Here is a 16,353-nt window from a genome sequence, read left to right as displayed (position 1 = left end):
TTTCTTTTCTGTTTCCCTTTACGGTAAGTAAAAACAATTCATTGAAAAAATCTGTGACTGTCATTGAAAATCTATAAAATACCAGTTAAAGTTTAAAAAACTTTCTTTAAAAAACTTGATGTAAAACTTAGATAATAGCAAAAAATATGTGTTATAAATACGAAGTGTCCCCAAAAAATGTATACAAATTTTGAATAATTGTAAAGGTAGTGTTTATTAAAATACATTTCACTTTCAAATATAATAGAATCTATAGACATAGTTTATACAGTTTTTGGGACACCCTGTATAGAATAAAACATTTTTGTATGATTCTCAGCCTCTGAAGGAAATTTTTTTAAATTTCAAACTTCTTTGAAATAATTGCAGCTTCTAAGGTCTACAGAGTATATTTTTTCAAGCTGATTTCTTACAAGGACAATATATTTGGATGCACAAGTTCTGGTATTTTAGTTAAAATAAAAAAGAAACTTTCTAAAAACAAATTTGTTTCATTCCCATTATTTTCAAAGATAAACTTTTTTATTTTTTTACAAATAAAAATTGGTTTTCAAATTTCTGATTCTGAAAGAGAAAAGATGCCATCTAGTGAGCTAAACACACATTAATATTGGCAAGTATTGAGGAAACACTGCTTTCAGACAATAAAAAGTCAGATAGAATCACAGTTTCTAAGCCCTAGCTGCTTGGCTCAGTGAATAGAGTGTTGCCCTGTAGACTGAAAGGTCCCAGGTTCAATTCTGGCCAAGGGCACATGCCTGGGTTGTGGGCTTAGTCCCCCATGGGGGGCATGATTCTCTCTCATTATTGATGTTTCTATCTCTCTCTTCCTCTCTGAAATCCAGAAAGATATATATATTTTTTTAAGTTTCTAATAGCCTTACTTACAAATTTAACACAGCTGATGTTTCATGAAAATAGTTAATTGCAATGAAGTCACTATACCTTCATCATTTTGTATCTTTCTCTGTGTTTCATTCTAGTAAATGTCTTATCTGCTCAAGTAGATGTACACTTCTGAGAAACAGGCTTCTTTGTTGTTTCTTTTCATATCCTGAAATTACCTTATGTAAAATAATGGGAAGAACATAATAAAGATTCCATAAATTTTTGAATCAATAACTTAATTTGCTTCTTTATAAGTAACTCACACAAGGTATGCCATTAGGAAGTCGAGGAAGGATTTTCTGAGTCCTATACCATTACTCTTTGACCACATATGTTGTATTGGTTCACAGGAATTCAAGGAAGAAATGGAAAACACGTATAATTTATTTATTTGTGTTTTTGTCTAATATGTTATTTTTTCCTCTATGAAAGTTTTCTATACCTTCAGAATTAATTATATATTACCACCTCTGTTTTTCCAGTAAGTGTAATACTTCACTATGGACTTTACATTATATTCTGTGTATAGTCTGTACATTAGGGTGGTACAAAGATAATTTTTTGCTGTATCTGCAATAAGACAGGTTCTGTGGTAGGCCTTCAGATAAGGCATTATTTAGTGCTTGCAGTAACTTGGAATTCTGGAGCAGTGGTTCATCAGAACCCCCTGAGAGCTGGTTAAACCCCAACTGCTGGGCTCTGCCTCAAGACATTCTGATTTGTCAGGCCTGGCGGGAGGGAAGATTAATAATTAGCATTTCTAACAAGTTCTCTGGTGATGTTTGATGCTTCTAAGCTGGAGACTACAGTATGACAAACATTGCACTAGAGAAATGCCAGAGGTTTCCGTGACTTACAGACCACAAGTCTCATGGTTGCATTAATATTTTTACAAACACAAAATACCAAATGCAATATGTTCTATGCTTTATTTTACAGTTTTCTGATTATTAAATTTTAAACAGAGGTGTTTGTTTAAAAGGAAGGAAGGAAGGAAGGAAGGAAGGAAGGAAGGAAGGAAGGAAGGAGGGAGGGAGGGAGGGAGGGAGGGAGGGAGGGAGGGAGGGAGGGAGGGAGGGAGGGAGGGAGGGAGGGAGAGAGGGAAGGAAGGAAGGAAGGAAGGAAGGAAGGAAGGAAGGAAGGAAGGAAGGAAGGAAGGGAGGGAGGAAGGAAGGAAGAGAGAGAAAGAAAGGGGAGAAAAAAAGAAAAAAGGAAAGAAAGCAGCGGCAAAAGTAAATGCTGGGAGCGGATGGGGGCCCTGTCCTGGGAAGGGCTGCACACATTTGCAGGGCATCTCAGCAGAGTGGCCTGTGGAGCTGGACCTAGTGAAGACAACGGTCAAGCCAGGACTCGGGGTGTCCTGAGACTTGGGCACACAATGGATCTTCTTCCTGCGCTACCCCAATCCGGGCTGCACTGGATTGAAACAGGGCCAAACATCCCCAAAGTGCACTGCCATGCCTCTTCCTTCAGAATCTTCAGGCCTGTGCACCCTGTTCTCCACACATACGTGTACTCATTCACACACTCATCTAGCACGTGGGCACATGCAGACACATTCACACACTCACAGACAGTGCTTCTGATTTTAGGCTCCATCGTGGCCTCAGGGTCCAACACCAGGGTCAAGATGTACGAGTCTCCTTAGCAGATTGACAAAAGGCCACTGTCGAGGCAGGGAGACCTAAGGACCCAGCCAGGGAGGAACTGCATTCTGTACCCCATTGGTGTGAGGGAGCATTCTATTGACTAACTGGAGCTGCCTGTCTCATTAGGAAGGTCCAGATGCTAGTTCTGAAATGCCATCCAGCTCTGCTTCGCTCCTCAATAACCAACTGATAAGAAAGCACAGTGCTAGGAGGCCAGTCCCTAGGAGGTCCCCTACCCCTGTGAGGTAGGGGATACAGTGGCTGTCAGGATCCAGGGACTGGTGCCACGTCAGCCGAGTCATCACTTCTGCCAGGTACAGCAGGATTGTCACCTGTCATAATAACAAGCAGACAAAAAGACAATGACCAACTCAGAAACACTAGCAGATTTCAAGGGCAGACACCAAGGTGAACATGTCAACCCCAGGTAGTCTCCTTTCATAAGCTTCTCTTGGGGTCTGGCGCCCAGCTATGAGCTTGTGCAGGGGCCAAAGAGTCCACCCTCTTCCACTCTTGCCTAGCATCCCTCCCTGTGGTTGGACCCCACTCCTGGCATATTGAAGTGCCAGACAGACCTGTTGCTGATCACTAGCCTTGACTTTCTCTGATGCACCAGCTCCACTCAACATCCTTGGAACCTTAGACACAAATCTTGCTGGGACTTCACTATGGGTTTTCTGGAGGCCCACTCATGGGCAGCTTTGGATGATTGGCTTTTCCTGCAGGTGCCAAGGGGTCCACACAGCACTGGTCAGGTCTCAGGGCTTCCCAGTCCCTAACTGCAGGCTGCCCACAGTTCCTTTCCTGCTGTTGCTCAGGACAGTTTCTCAGACTGCCCCAGCCTATGCTTGAGGGTCAGGGACATGCTGAGATTGCAAATGCCATAACTCAAGGAGATCTGAAACTGCTAGCCCCTTAAAAATTGCCCATCAATGCCCATAGTAATCCCTGCAGAGTCCCCAGGCCCAGCAGGGCATCAGCCAGCTATAGTCTTGGCAGAAAGTCTTTAATATCCTTATCATCATCCGGCTCTGACTAAAGTCCACAAATGCCTTTTAGCAACACCCCAGCAGGGGTCTGGTCCCTGCCCATCCCATCTATAATGAGTGACGCATAAGGCCCAGCTCATCAGCTGGACCTGTTCATCAGCTTGCTTCAGGGCAACGTGCTGCATTTTCAGGATGGCTCCTCTGACCCTCTGGTGAGGAGTGTAGGGTGAGTTGTATACAGTATGGACTGTGCCTTGTGAAGGGTGGAGTAATGAGTGTGCTACGTGGAGGGTGGCCTATGCAGTGTGCAATGTGGAGTATGCCATGTGGAGGGTGCAGCATGGGGTGTCTAGTGAGGAGTGAGGAATGGCCTCTGGGTCTGGATCATGCCCTTGAGCTTGAACAAATTAACTTGACTCCTGGAAGATGGGGATTGTGTCCCCCAAATCCACCTTCTCAGCATCTCTCCCAGGACAGGGAACCACCACTGAATGCTCCTTTGCTGCTGTTACAATCGTCCTTACTTGGATCAGGCCTGCTAGCAGATAGAACGCCACAAAGATCTTGCTGTTTGGGACCGAAGGGCCTTCCACCAGGTAGATAACATAGAAGAAAATCAGATGGCCTGGAATCACCAGAAAGAGCAGAACTCGGGCTGACATGGAATTAATTTCTGAAAGAAACAGAACCAATGAGATTGTGTGACCTGCATGACATTTGACAGTCTCTAGTGAGGCATCCACATTCATTCAGCTACTTCCTGAAGGTGCCAAAGGGTAGTTCACACAGCTCTGGTGGACTATGTGGCAGGCATATTTCTGCAGTTGGGGAATATAGCCCTACCCATTCGCTCATGGAGCTGGCATTTTAGAGAAGAGAGAAAAATTGGAATCGAGCAGAAACAAATAGGAAAGGTCATTTCAAATTGTGACAAGTACTAGGAAGAAAATAAGTCAGGGGAATGTGGGAGAGAATGAGTGTCTATTAGTGGGAATGAGCGACAGAAATTGGAAGCTCTCTCAAGGAGGTGACATTTAGGCTGAGGTCTGAATCTGGGGAAGAAGATTCTGGCTAGAGGAAAGAGAATGTGCAAGGGGCTTAAGGTGGAAAGCTCGGGAGTGTCGAAACACAAAGGCTCACGAGCGATCCTTAGTGGTCGGGAGGGCGGTGCCCTCATGGGCCTTCAGCACATGGGTGAGGTCTGAGTGAGTCTCATTATTTTCAGGAGCCAGTGCTCCATGAGTTTGAAACCGCCAGAAATGTGATTTACCCTGCCCATCCCTTTCAAACTGTGACATGTGACTATGATGGACTGCTCACACACAAAGGCTTTCCATGAAAAGTAAGCTTCCATTTGCTTATGAGTTGATATATTTTATCAACTTAATAAGAAAAAGGAAGGAAAATCCTATGTAGCTTAGAAACTGGAAAGTCTACTATAAAATAATATGTGGAGAGAGAATGAAACCATAGAAAAGCAACAAAATCTATTCATGATGAAAAATCAGAGAAGGATAGATTCTTTAAAAAAAAAAACTTAAAAAGGAGGAGGCGAAATAATTATCATTGGAAGGTGACATAAAACTCAAGAAAATTTATAGAAAGCTACATAAAGAATTCAGGAGAACCAAGATAGCAGTGTAGGTAAATGCTTGTACTTGTGGCCTCCCACAACCACATCAAAATTACAACTAAAATACAGAACCACTGTCATTCAGAACCACCTGAAAGTTGGCTGAATCGATGTCCTACAACTAGAGAAGTAAAGAAAGTACACCAAGACTGGTAGGAGGGGTGGAGGGGTGGAGGTGCAGAACCTGCTGGACCGGTGCCCATTTGTGTTGTTTTTTAAATCAGGAGGGAGATTGTCTCTGCGGAGGCCCGTTCTCCCCCCTCCCACCCCCCCACCCCCAGGAGTAAGGGGTCTCAACCCCCAGCCCCCAGGCTACCAGAGCTGGGAAGAGAAGTCCCTGTAACTTCAGACTATAAAAACCAGTGGGGATTGTGGCTGAGAGACACAGAGGCTGCTGGAGACCCAGCTGTTCCTTTTAAAGGATGACACCATACTTCTCAGTTCCACCCCAGACACATACGAAGAGGAACTAGACCATCTGGCATTGGGGCAGGAACTCAGGGGCGGCTTTCTCCCAGACAGGAGTGCTCACAAGAGTCATTGTTCCTGTGCTGGGACCTCCCCTGTCCCAGGGCTGACTGGCAGCCATATCCGAGTCTCAATCAGCCTGGAGCACACTGTTTGCTCCACTCTGGGGATTCCCTGAGACCCTGCCCCATCCAATTTGCAGCCCCATCCAAGCTGTTTGCAGCAGCTTTTCCATATGATAATCTGTGCTGAGGTCAGCACTGGTCTTAGACATCATTGCTACAAACACGAGGTTCCAATGACATTAATTTTTACTTGTTTAAAGCAATGGCCCCATGGCCTCTGAAAAACCTAAGACCTACCTGAAGTGCAGAAAGTGGAACATGGGTTAGGCCAGAATTTTTTCATCCAGAGGGGCAGGACCCCAGGTGTGCTCCACATGTGCAGGTAGGTGGAGATCCGGCTGGTCTGAATGGCCACCAGATTGCCACCAACACCTGTGAGGAGAAAAAGAACCTGGTTTCCCCTTCTTTATGCCAGTCTCTGAGTTCTGTTCCTTATGTTAACATCACTTTCTCAAGGAAGTCTTCCGATTCAACACTTGATCTCTTTTCCTTCTTTCCCATTTGACCTCAGATCTTATTTAACACCAAACGAGCGTGGCCTGGACCTCATGAATGAGCTATCAAGGTAGTACCTGTATCACCTTGACAGCTCTTAAGGTGAAGGAAGTGTTGCAAAGTAGGTCCCCGATACATATTTATTGGGTAGAGGGAGTGTGAAAGGGAAGGAGGGAGAGTGAAAGGGAGGAGAGTCAATAGAGAGGTCAATGAGAGGTATCTTGATAAGCCACTCAAAGCCATAGGAAGTGACAGGAACCAGAGAACAGACTGGAATACCTGAGGAAACAAAAGGGATCTTTTTCACCTCAGGTAGGACGGAGAGGAAAGAGACCATTGGTAAGAGCAGTAAGGGAGGAGAGATGATCATGTGATGGCAGAGCTGGGGCAGCTGATAGTGTCCAGCTCTGCCAGGGGCAGAGGGCCCAGTGACACAGGCCATGCTAAAAGAGGGAGGAGAGTCAGTGGGGCTGAATTTGGGGCTGGCAGAGAACAGGGCTCATGAGGGTGACCGTCAGCTTTTGAGGTGGAGTTGGGTTGCCCCCATTCTATGTCCTGAGCTCCACAGGCAACAATCTCTTACTGGACCTCTCGTGTCCCAGTGATCTCCAGGGGCAAAGACCAACTGCCTCAGGCTTCCAGACGATGCCAAAAATGGTCAGTGGGCAGAGGATGGCTGCATATCTATTTTCCCTGGCCCACACATGATTAAAAAAATAACTCAAATTCATTGGCAGCATTTACAAATTGGGCCTTTCATCCAGATTCCCAGCTTCTCCTAACAAGTCAGCTCAGGCAACTCTAGACATTAGTTCCTACCAGGTAGCAAGTGGCCATAGCTGAGCAGGTCCTACTCCCTTCAGTCCAGAAACACAGGCCCTGCTCCCCATCACGTCTCACTGCCTAGCTGTTGTCTTATCTGCTTAACTCAGTCAAACTGCTTGCTTGGCCCCTATAGGTATCCAAGTTGGTGCCATCCATGGATATCTTCCCCGGCTTATGGCTTTCTGGGCCTGACTTAGCTGTTGCTGTCCTCACTTATAATGGCCAGCCCTTGTGCTGGGAATAGAGTCTGTTGGACTCTGTCGAGGTGCAGACCTACGGGTGGCCTACTGACATTTCAAGGAACACACGCCCGAGTTCCCACGGAAATGTGCGTCTTGGCAGGGAGGCTGGCCCAAGGACGCTGACCTGCAACTAAGCCATTCCTGTTTCTGAAGTCCCAGAAAGCCACAGCCTGGCATCAAGCAAACTGTGCAATAAGTTATCATGGCTGGTTGCTCCCCTGACCACTGGTCCCATTACAGAGCTTTATCAGAAACCAGACACATCCCAAGCTTTGGTTAAAAGAGGGTTCCTCACACAAATACCCACAGGGCCTAAGCCCAGAAGGTGCATCAGTGAAGGGCTGGGTAAAAGACAACAGGGAATGGAGGGGATTGAGGCAAACTGGACAACACAGGTCCTGTCTCAGTGGCAGCTGATTCTGGCCCTACCCCCAATGTAAACCCAGTATTGTTACATCCTCGCTTTTCAAGAAAACAGAAATCCAGATTTTTATGTGTAATGTCTCCAGTGAATCTAAGTTAAAATAAAAGAAAAACCATGAGAGGCCAACACTCCAGTTCTGAAGGCCACATTCATTCTGCAGGTGTGAGAACCTGGGTTAGATCCAGTGTGCCTTCAAGGTATGGAATTTAGCCCGTGGGAAAGCCCAGGTCTCATGGCCTGTGAGGAGCAGGGTGTGATCTGGTGGAGCAATGGGCATGGCTTCTTCCCTGAGGTCTCCTTCTGTTAGGAAAACCAGCCTTGGTAGCCTCTGCCTGCCAGCTTCCTGCCTCTGCCTCTGAGGGCCGGGGGCTGGACCTCTGATATCAGAGCTGCCAGCCCCCACCACTTGGGGCTGCGGGGCCAACCCAGTTCAGGGTGCCTGGGTGGCAGGGATTGCCAATACCTACCACAGATGATGGGCGTGAATATGGCCATGCCTTTGTATTGCTCCTTAGAAATGGTTTTGTTCAAGATGAGCCCTCCAAAACTGGGGAGAGAGCAGACGGCAGTTAAATGACTAGAGTTTGCGCTTGTAAGTGGCCTTGCAAACTGCCTTATCAGGCTGTCTTTTCAGCTTAGCAAGCACTTTCCTTAGCCCTCTACAAGATATCTGTTGTAGCCAGGCTGTCTCCACAGTGTGCCCTGCACCTCCCACATGCATTTTCGTCTCTAGTCTAGGCTTCCTTGTTCTCCAAGTGTCCGCCCACTGAAAACAAACAATAAACTCCTTTCTGAGGCCTCTCGGCTCGCTGGGCTCTGTCTGGTGACAGCCCCTGACCTGCAACTGAGCCGTTCCTTAGCAGAAAACGAACCTGCACGAGTGTCCTCTCCAGCCCCTGGTTCTTGGAAGGTGCTGCAGCAAGACCTCGCTCCCACCAGCCCCTGTAGTTTAGCCAAGGCTGTCCCACCCTGAGGGCCCTGAGGAAGTGCGATCATTTTGTGTAAGGAACCCAGGAGCAAAGATACCTACACTATAGCCTCTCTTCTCTGAGAATCAAAGTTAGGAAAGCACATCAGAAAGTTAGGAAAACACATCAGAAAGACCTGGGGTGGCCCCCTCAGGGTCTGCTAGCAGAAAGGGCCCTTGAGAATGGAGCCAGGCACTAATCCCTCAGCCCCTCTAGGTCCCACAGGCAGCCATGCTGTGGAAATGGTGTTTGCAGAGCCATTGCCTTGAGGCCAGATGAGAGACTCCCTGCAGCTTAAGCAGGGGCCAGGGCAGGGAGAGCTGTGACAGCAGGGGAATGGGAGAGGTAGGGTCCCACAGCGCCTGGACAGGGCAGGGAGCCACAGCACTATGCACTCATCTGATGTTTCCAGGTTCGGCTCTTCCTGGCTCTCTGGTGCTCTGGCAAATGTAAACAGGGCTGCCTCTCAGAACAAACAAGTCTAGGATTCTTGGTAAGAAAAACAGAGGCAAAGAGTAAAGAGGTCTGACTCAACCAGCCGTGGAAATTAGTGAAGGAGCCGCCGCTGCAGTCCATGCCCACCATGGCCACTGGGCAGTGAGCCGCCCCCTCCTCGGGGGTCCTTGGCTCTCAGGCCACTCTCTTGAACACAAAGACAGGGGATGGCACGGGGAGGGGAGAGGCCCTCACTCATGCTCACCTGCTAATCACCATTGCTAGGATGATTGGGAACCACCCGAACTTTAGGATCTTCATGATGGGTGGGTTCTGCTTTGCAATGAGGACCCACACCGGGGTCAGGGCCATGAAGCCGATGCAGACCACGGGAGTCAGAAACCGGCTGTCTGGGAAGAGAAAGAAGAAAAAAGGGGATGCACGCAGCCATGAGGCCAGAGCCAGAGCACAGCATGGCATGGTGGGCAGTGGCCTGGGCTGTAGAGATAAGAAGTGGGCTGGGAACTAAAGGCTCTACAGGTGTGAGGAGACACTTCCGTCCTCATCAGCTTCAGGTGACTGTCCTACCACATCCCCAAGCATTTTCTCATCCTGTTAAGCAACTGGAAAAGCTCCTCTCTGTCCTCAGGTCCTGCCTCCTTCACCTTCACTTCTCGGGTTTTGCTATTTTCCTGACATAAATACCCTCCTCTGCCTCCTCCCACCCAGGGAGATGGAAGCAAGTGTCAGTCTGGGAGGCAGCAGCCTGCAGGGGCGCCTACTGGCAGGACACCTTTGCGTCTAGTCCAAGTTTTCTGGAACTCCTCAGAAGTCTCGGCAGAAGTCCCACCTCCTATTCCCGCAGCCGTGTGGTGAACACTTCATTCCCCTGCACGTGGCTTGTCTTCCTGGCTACACCGGCAGGTGAGATAGTCAATGGCTCACACCTTGTCAGTGACGATGTGTCTGATATGTGCCAGGCCCAGTGACGCACTCCCCACCCCCGACCCAGTGCACCCAAGATAAACTCACAGTCCACCTGGAGAGATGGACAATCCAACAACGACTCAACATCTAATAAGTCGTGTGTTGAAACCCACTATTTCAGGAGGGGTACAGCAGGGGCGAAGCGGAAGGGTCTGGGGACACCTGTGACCCATATTAATTTTGCAAATCAAATAGGATTAACCCATACACAAATCTTCTTATTCTAAATTCAGTTTGGCTTAAAAATAAAATGAGGCCACCTTATTATTAACTCTTCATTATCATGTACATGAACGTTGAGAAGCTCCCAAATCATTAAACAGTGTTGGTGGCAGGCAGTTCCCAGGGTAGCCAGGAGCCAGCCCAGAGCCGAGAAAGGCTCCGCGTGCCTGAACACGCGGCAGCAGAAGTGTTTTGTTGCTCTGCTTCAGTTGCCACCACGTGAACACGGAGTGATATCTCAAACGCTTGGGTGCGTGTTGCCACGAGGCGACGGTAAACTGGAGCTCACTGTGCTGCTCCTTTGACTGGGGCCTCTCCTCCCACCAACTGTCCCACATGCCCAGCCTCCCCACCGTCTCATCACCACCCACTCCGTTCATTTATGCTGCCTGCCCCCGAGCACCCAGGGTCCTGACGGGGCCCGGAATCGACACTTACTAGATGCCAACAGTTGTGTGCAGCCCTCTTAGCGAGACTGTGCCAGGTGGAAAGTAAAAAGTGTGACACTCCGAAGGGAGTGGTGGGCTGTGGAAACCCGGAAGGGAAAACCCCTGGGCCTGGGTGATGCTGCCTGGCCACACTGCCCCGGGCATGAGCAGGCTCTGTTTTCATGGCAGCCCTGGGAGACCTCTGGTGGAGTGAGGGCCTGTTGCCACAAGACGTGTGAACGCCCTCAGCATCTGAGCAGGCTGCCAGGCCGCCTTCTGAGAAGCCCGCTTCCCCTGGCTGGCACCTGCAGAAAGAGCATCTGCTGCTGCTGCCCGTGACAGACCTTCCTCCCCGGGAGACTTCTGGGGCAGGTGGCATGTGCCCAGTGGGAACTGCCTTCCCCAAGGAGGCCCTGCCCCTGTGCTGAAGTGGCCAGACCAGCCTAGAACCTCCCTGGCCTCCTCGCATACCCTGGTCTAAGCTGATAACTGACAACCTATGTGTCAGCTAACACGGTTGGGACAGCCGAGGAACTTGCTGGAGAACACCTTGGTTTGTTCAGTGACTTCAGGCTTTTTTTCTGTATAAAGAGGATCGCTGACTCCACCATCGAGCCTGTGGGTTCCTTCCTGCGGTGCCCGATTTGAATGTTGCAGCTCAATGCAAACCTTCCCGCTCAGCCTTGCTGGCGGGCCCCTCCTCCTTGGGACCCCCTACCTTTGTATTTATAGAAGAAGCTGCTAATGAAAGCCAGAATGGACAGCGTGATAAGGTCGCCCAGGCTGGCTGCAATGGGTGTGGCGATGTTGTCTGGGTTGACCCCGAGCTTTCGAGCACCAATCACTATGCAGACCATCAGCAGCCCTGCAGAGAGGAGAGAGAGGAGACTCAAGGCTCGGGAATGGACTGACCCTGAGGAGGCTCAGCAGCACCGGGTGAGGAGGGGGTCAGGAGGCTGCTCAGGAGCGCTCTTCCCTCTATCAGCACAAGCCAGGCCACCCTGGCTGGGAGTGTCAGACTCTGCTTTGTGGCTCTCTGGCATGATGCTAAGGAGCAGCCCCGAAGCTTTGATGACACTCACACCCGTTGGGGGGCAGCAGCAGGTGGCTCCTGGGCTTCCAAACCACTTGGACTAGAGACATGAAGCTCACAGGCCCTCACTGCAGGGAAGGTGCTCCCAATTGCTCTGAGCAATGGAGCCCCAGGGACCGAGCATCGCCTCCCATGCCTGCTGGGGTCCCTGGAGAAACAGATGCCCAGGTGGAATCAGTCAAATGAGCAGCTCACGAGGGAAATGGGAGGGTGGTGGAGCAGGGCGGCCCCTGCGGCAGGACAGAGGGAGAGGAGGGGCACATGCAGTGCAGTGCTGGGAGTGGGCAGCACTGGCAGGGGTCCTCAAGCCAAAGGCATGTGGGCGGATCCATGTCTGGGGAACAGGCCCATCTCAGGGGCCCTGAAGAGCCACCACTGGGTGGAGTCAGCAGGTGGCCTCTGAGTGAGGGCTGATGGATTTTAGGGTGCAGCACTGAGGACCTGCCCCATAGCTGGAGACCTGAGGGGCACACCACCGCTTCAGGTCCTACTTCCTCTTCTTAGGTCAATGTCACACGTGGACTTCAAGCCCCCATCTGCTCCTTAGGCTCTAACCCAATCACATCTCATGTGGGTCTTTATGAAGACACTCTGTATCTTGTCTGTTGCTGTTTTAACACGTTACCCAGTATCCTGTAATTCTGAAAATACTTAGAATTACCACCTTAATGTCGTCTTAAAGCTGGGTTGACCCATGCTTTCAAGCCACAGTCTGTGCTCTATTTTGTGACCAGGTCTTAGCTACTTTATCTCTTTTGAAATAGCAGTTCTAATTGAATCCGAATTTGCATGGTTAAACTGGTGGTCTGGTGACAATCCCACCAGGACTACACACGGGGACACCGTCAGTTTGAGAGCACTGATTAAGAGCCACCACCACCTCCTGGCTTTATGGCACAGTCATGTCGTGGTCACACTGAGACACCGGCAACCTTTCTGACCTTCCACACATCTTCGGGTGATCCTGATTATGTCCATGCAGCTGAGTTTCACCCATCTCTGGGCCTCTGTTTTCTCATCTGTAAAATGGGGAGCTATGACATTCTGTACAAGGCCCTACAGGAATGGGCCTTCTGAATCATTTCATTGTATTATTTTCAGAGGAAACTTCATGCCAACTATCTCCTGGGCTCTCTGTTTCTCCAGGTTTGGCATACGCATCCTGCCTTTCCTTTGACCACACTGAGTAATTGTGCCCCACCCCATGCACGTGCATAGGCATGTGACCCGGTGCAAACATCCCACCTGGGAAGCACAACTTATGAATTTGCTCCTAGGCTTCTGCACTCTGACCTCCCCTCCCAATCACGGGCCCTAGTGCAGGAATGCAGCGGTTCCATCTATCAGCTGCCTGGAAGGAACAAAAATCACCCCATAACCCGCTGCATTAACTGACAGAGAGCTGAGCTCAGCGGTGTTTTGTGGGCAGTCAGATGCCTGGACAGAAGTGTATATACAAATCCAATGTATAAAGTTATCACTTGTTCCTTCTTGCATTTGCACACATTGCGACATACCCACAGACATACAATCCACAAGAGAATCAGAATAAAGTCCATCCATTCAGCAAACATTTGGGAGCTGGTTATATGCCTGGGACTGTTTTAAGTAACTGGGCTCTGTAGTCACACTTAAATGCCTGTCGGGTTGAGGAACGGACCATATGCAAGGAAGTGAACAAGCATCTGAAGTAAATAAATAGGATACTAAAAACAAAGAGTGACTGTGGGTAGGGCTACTCTAGAGAGCGGATCAGAGAAGGCCTCAGAAAGGAAGAGGCATTGACACTTAATTGGAATTACCTGTCTGCTCCCATATTGATGTCTCACTCTGAACTAGAATATAAACATCACAAAACAGGATCCCTGGGAATTTTGCTCACGAGTGTATGCTCGGCGCCATAACAGTGCATGGCCAGCGGCAGACACTCAGTAAACACTGAGTAATAATGAGTGGGTGACATTCTTTGGTACAGCCAACAGGTTCTCCACTGACATGCATGGGCTCCAAGGCTGGGGTTTCGTCTGCCCGTGCCTCCGGCTTTCTGCCTTCCGTAGACGCGTAGGCAGCATCTTGTGGCAGCCAGTGTGATAGGAGCAGCAGATGGAAAAATAGATGGAGGCCTCCCGCTCTGAGGAGCTGACATTGTAGCAGGAAGGTGAGACGGAAAATGAACAGAGAAACCAGATAATCTCCGATTTTCCCAAGTGTTCCAAAGGGAAACAGCATGGGACAGGAGTGCAGGGTGGCAGTGGAGAGGGGAGAGGGGGGAGAACGGTACATGGGAGAGGTGGTCAGGAAACACCTCTCCAAAGAGATAAAATTTAAGCTAAAAACTGGGCCTTGCTCCTCACATGACTGCACACAGCAGAGCAACACAAGCCCAGCCCCAAGCCATGCCTGAGAAACGGTTCAGGACTGAATGAATGAGTGAATGAATGAGTGAACAGATGAATGTCTACAGAGCCACAGGCCAGTTCTTTAAGCAAGCAGAGGGAAGAAACGTAGTTAGCAGCTCCCCCGGCACACACACCCTACCCAGGACGGGGCTCACTGCCCTCTTCCCCTGCCCACAAGGTGGGTCCTGACCTGGCAGGATGCCCAAGGCCCCACCAGTAGGGCACCCTTTTTTGGAACTGACAGCACAAAGAGCTGAGAGTGGAGCATGGGGCCAGCCGGGAGGAGGAAGGTGCGGGGGTTGGGGCACAGCTCACCTAGAGCCAGGGCTGCGAGGAAGGCGGTGATGACACTGCTGGCACACAGCAACTCCACCTTCGCAAAGTCCAGCTCCCCCCTAGATGCAGCTCCCAGCAACAGGGCAACCATAGCAGCCAGGAGCCCCACGACGGTGGCCTGCACCTGTCGGGCAGAAATCAGAAACGTGAGCTCTGATCTCTTGCTTCTCTCATTCTCTCAGTTTTCTCTGATCAATCGCCCTAGTTGTCAGGAAAATTTTAAATGAAATCGTAACCTGAAGACATTTTATTCACTTGTAACCGCTGTTGTTGCTCCTCTATTAAAAGATAAGCACGGTCTTATTTTCTGCTGGGATCCTCAGCTTGAGAAGAGAGGCTGAATCTCAGCCCTCATCTGTGCTCACCAAATAAATGGATGCATGAATCTATGAAGGGATGGGATACACGCTTTTTACCCATCAGACTAGGTAAAATTAAAATCTGAAAGGTTGATACTATAAAATACATCTGGAGGGAAATGGTCTCATACATGGATGGTGGTAAAATTGGTACAGGGATTTTGGAGGAAAATCTAGGTGTACATTACCCATATACCTTATGATCAAGCATTTTCCAGGGAAACAATTGTACCTATGTACAAAGAACCATGTAATGATAATGATATTTGGAGCTGCTATTTACTGAGTGCTTACGATTTGCTATTGTAAGAGATTTTCATTCATTAAGTCGTTAAGAGAAAAGTACAAATTACAGAATTACATGTACAGTGTAATATTTTTTGTGTTGTGAATCCTCACCTGAGGATATTTTTCCCATTGATATTGACAGAATAGAAGGGAGGGAGGGAGGGAGAGAGAGAGAAACATTGATGTGAGAGAGACACATCGATTGGTTGCCTCCTGCACACACCCCAACCAGAGCCCGGGATCAAACCTGCAAAGCAGGTATGTGCCCTTGACCAGAGAATGGAACCCTCGAGCCTCTGGTGCATGAGCCAATGCTCTAACCACTGAGTCACATCAGCCAGGACTACAGTATAATATGTTTTAAGCTTAAAAATACAGAAAATTGTTATCATACATTGTCTATAGCATATATACACTGAGTGGCCAGATTATTATGATCTCTGAATGCATAATAATCTGGCCACTCAGTGTGTGTATATATATATTAGAGGCCCGGTACATGAATTCATGCATGGGTGGGGTCCGGCCAGCCTGGCCAGGGGGAGGGGACATGGGTGGTTGGCCGGTCTGCCTGCTGGTCGAACTCCTGGTTGAGGGGACAATTTGCATATTAGCCTTTTATTATATAGGATATACACTGAGTGGCCAGATTATTATGCGTTCAGAGATCATAATAATCTGGCCACTCAGTGTATATGGTAAATACAAAAAGTAGTTTAGAAGAATACTTTCAATGCTGGTGAGGTTATGAAGAAACCAATACTTCAAATATTAATACTTGTGCTATAGTTTAATACTAAGAAAGCAAATATTTTGTAATCTTTTGGGGGGAAATGTGGAGCTTTAAACGGGGTTCATACCTTGTGAACTTGTGGGAAGTTCTCTCAAGAAATTCGTGCTAAAGAGAGCATTTTCATTGCAGGATAATTTTTCAAGTAGAAGCCTCCACACAACTGCAGGTGCATCCACAGGGCACCGGTATAGTGAAGTGGGTCCGGGCCGAGGTTAGGCAGGTTTACACTGGCCCTGCTGGGCCAGCTCTTGATGGTTGTCCTTCAGTCTTACTGGGGTATTTCCAGGCGCTACTAATTGTTAAAAAT

The 16,353-nt window shown here is 48.7% G+C and overlaps 1 protein-coding gene across 3 annotated transcripts in view; it reads right to left on the bottom strand.

Annotated features, from left to right (window-relative positions):
* Positions 1 to 1,795: 1,795 nt before the first annotated feature.
* The window catches only part of SLC41A3 (solute carrier family 41 member 3), a 38,942-nt gene continuing 24,384 nt past the window's right edge, over positions 1,796 to 16,353 (bottom strand). For 2 of the 3 annotated variants that reach the window (XM_080685003.1, XM_080685004.1), the window contains exons 4-10: positions 14,586 to 14,730; positions 11,497 to 11,643; positions 9,407 to 9,551; positions 8,206 to 8,285; positions 5,990 to 6,124; positions 4,051 to 4,199; positions 1,802 to 2,869 (exon numbers count right to left, since the gene is read on the bottom strand). In XM_080685003.1, the coding sequence (XP_080541129.1) occupies positions 2,660 to 2,869; positions 4,051 to 4,199; positions 5,990 to 6,124; positions 8,206 to 8,285; positions 9,407 to 9,551; positions 11,497 to 11,643; positions 14,586 to 14,730 (1,011 nt within the window). In that variant the 3' untranslated portion in view covers positions 1,802 to 2,659. Of the gene's footprint in view, positions 2,870 to 4,050; positions 4,200 to 5,989; positions 6,125 to 8,205; positions 8,286 to 9,406; positions 9,552 to 11,496; positions 11,644 to 14,585; positions 14,731 to 16,353 lie in introns of all 3 variants that reach the window. The other variant, XM_080685002.1, reaches the window with a different exon arrangement.

This window comes from Plecotus auritus, assembly GCF_963455305.1.
Source record: "Plecotus auritus genome assembly, chromosome: 8".
In the NCBI taxonomy this organism is placed as follows: Eukaryota; Metazoa; Chordata; class Mammalia; order Chiroptera; family Vespertilionidae; genus Plecotus; species Plecotus auritus.
The sequence above is the reverse complement of the archived record's forward strand: the minus strand, read 5'-3'. Positions and strand labels throughout refer to the sequence as shown.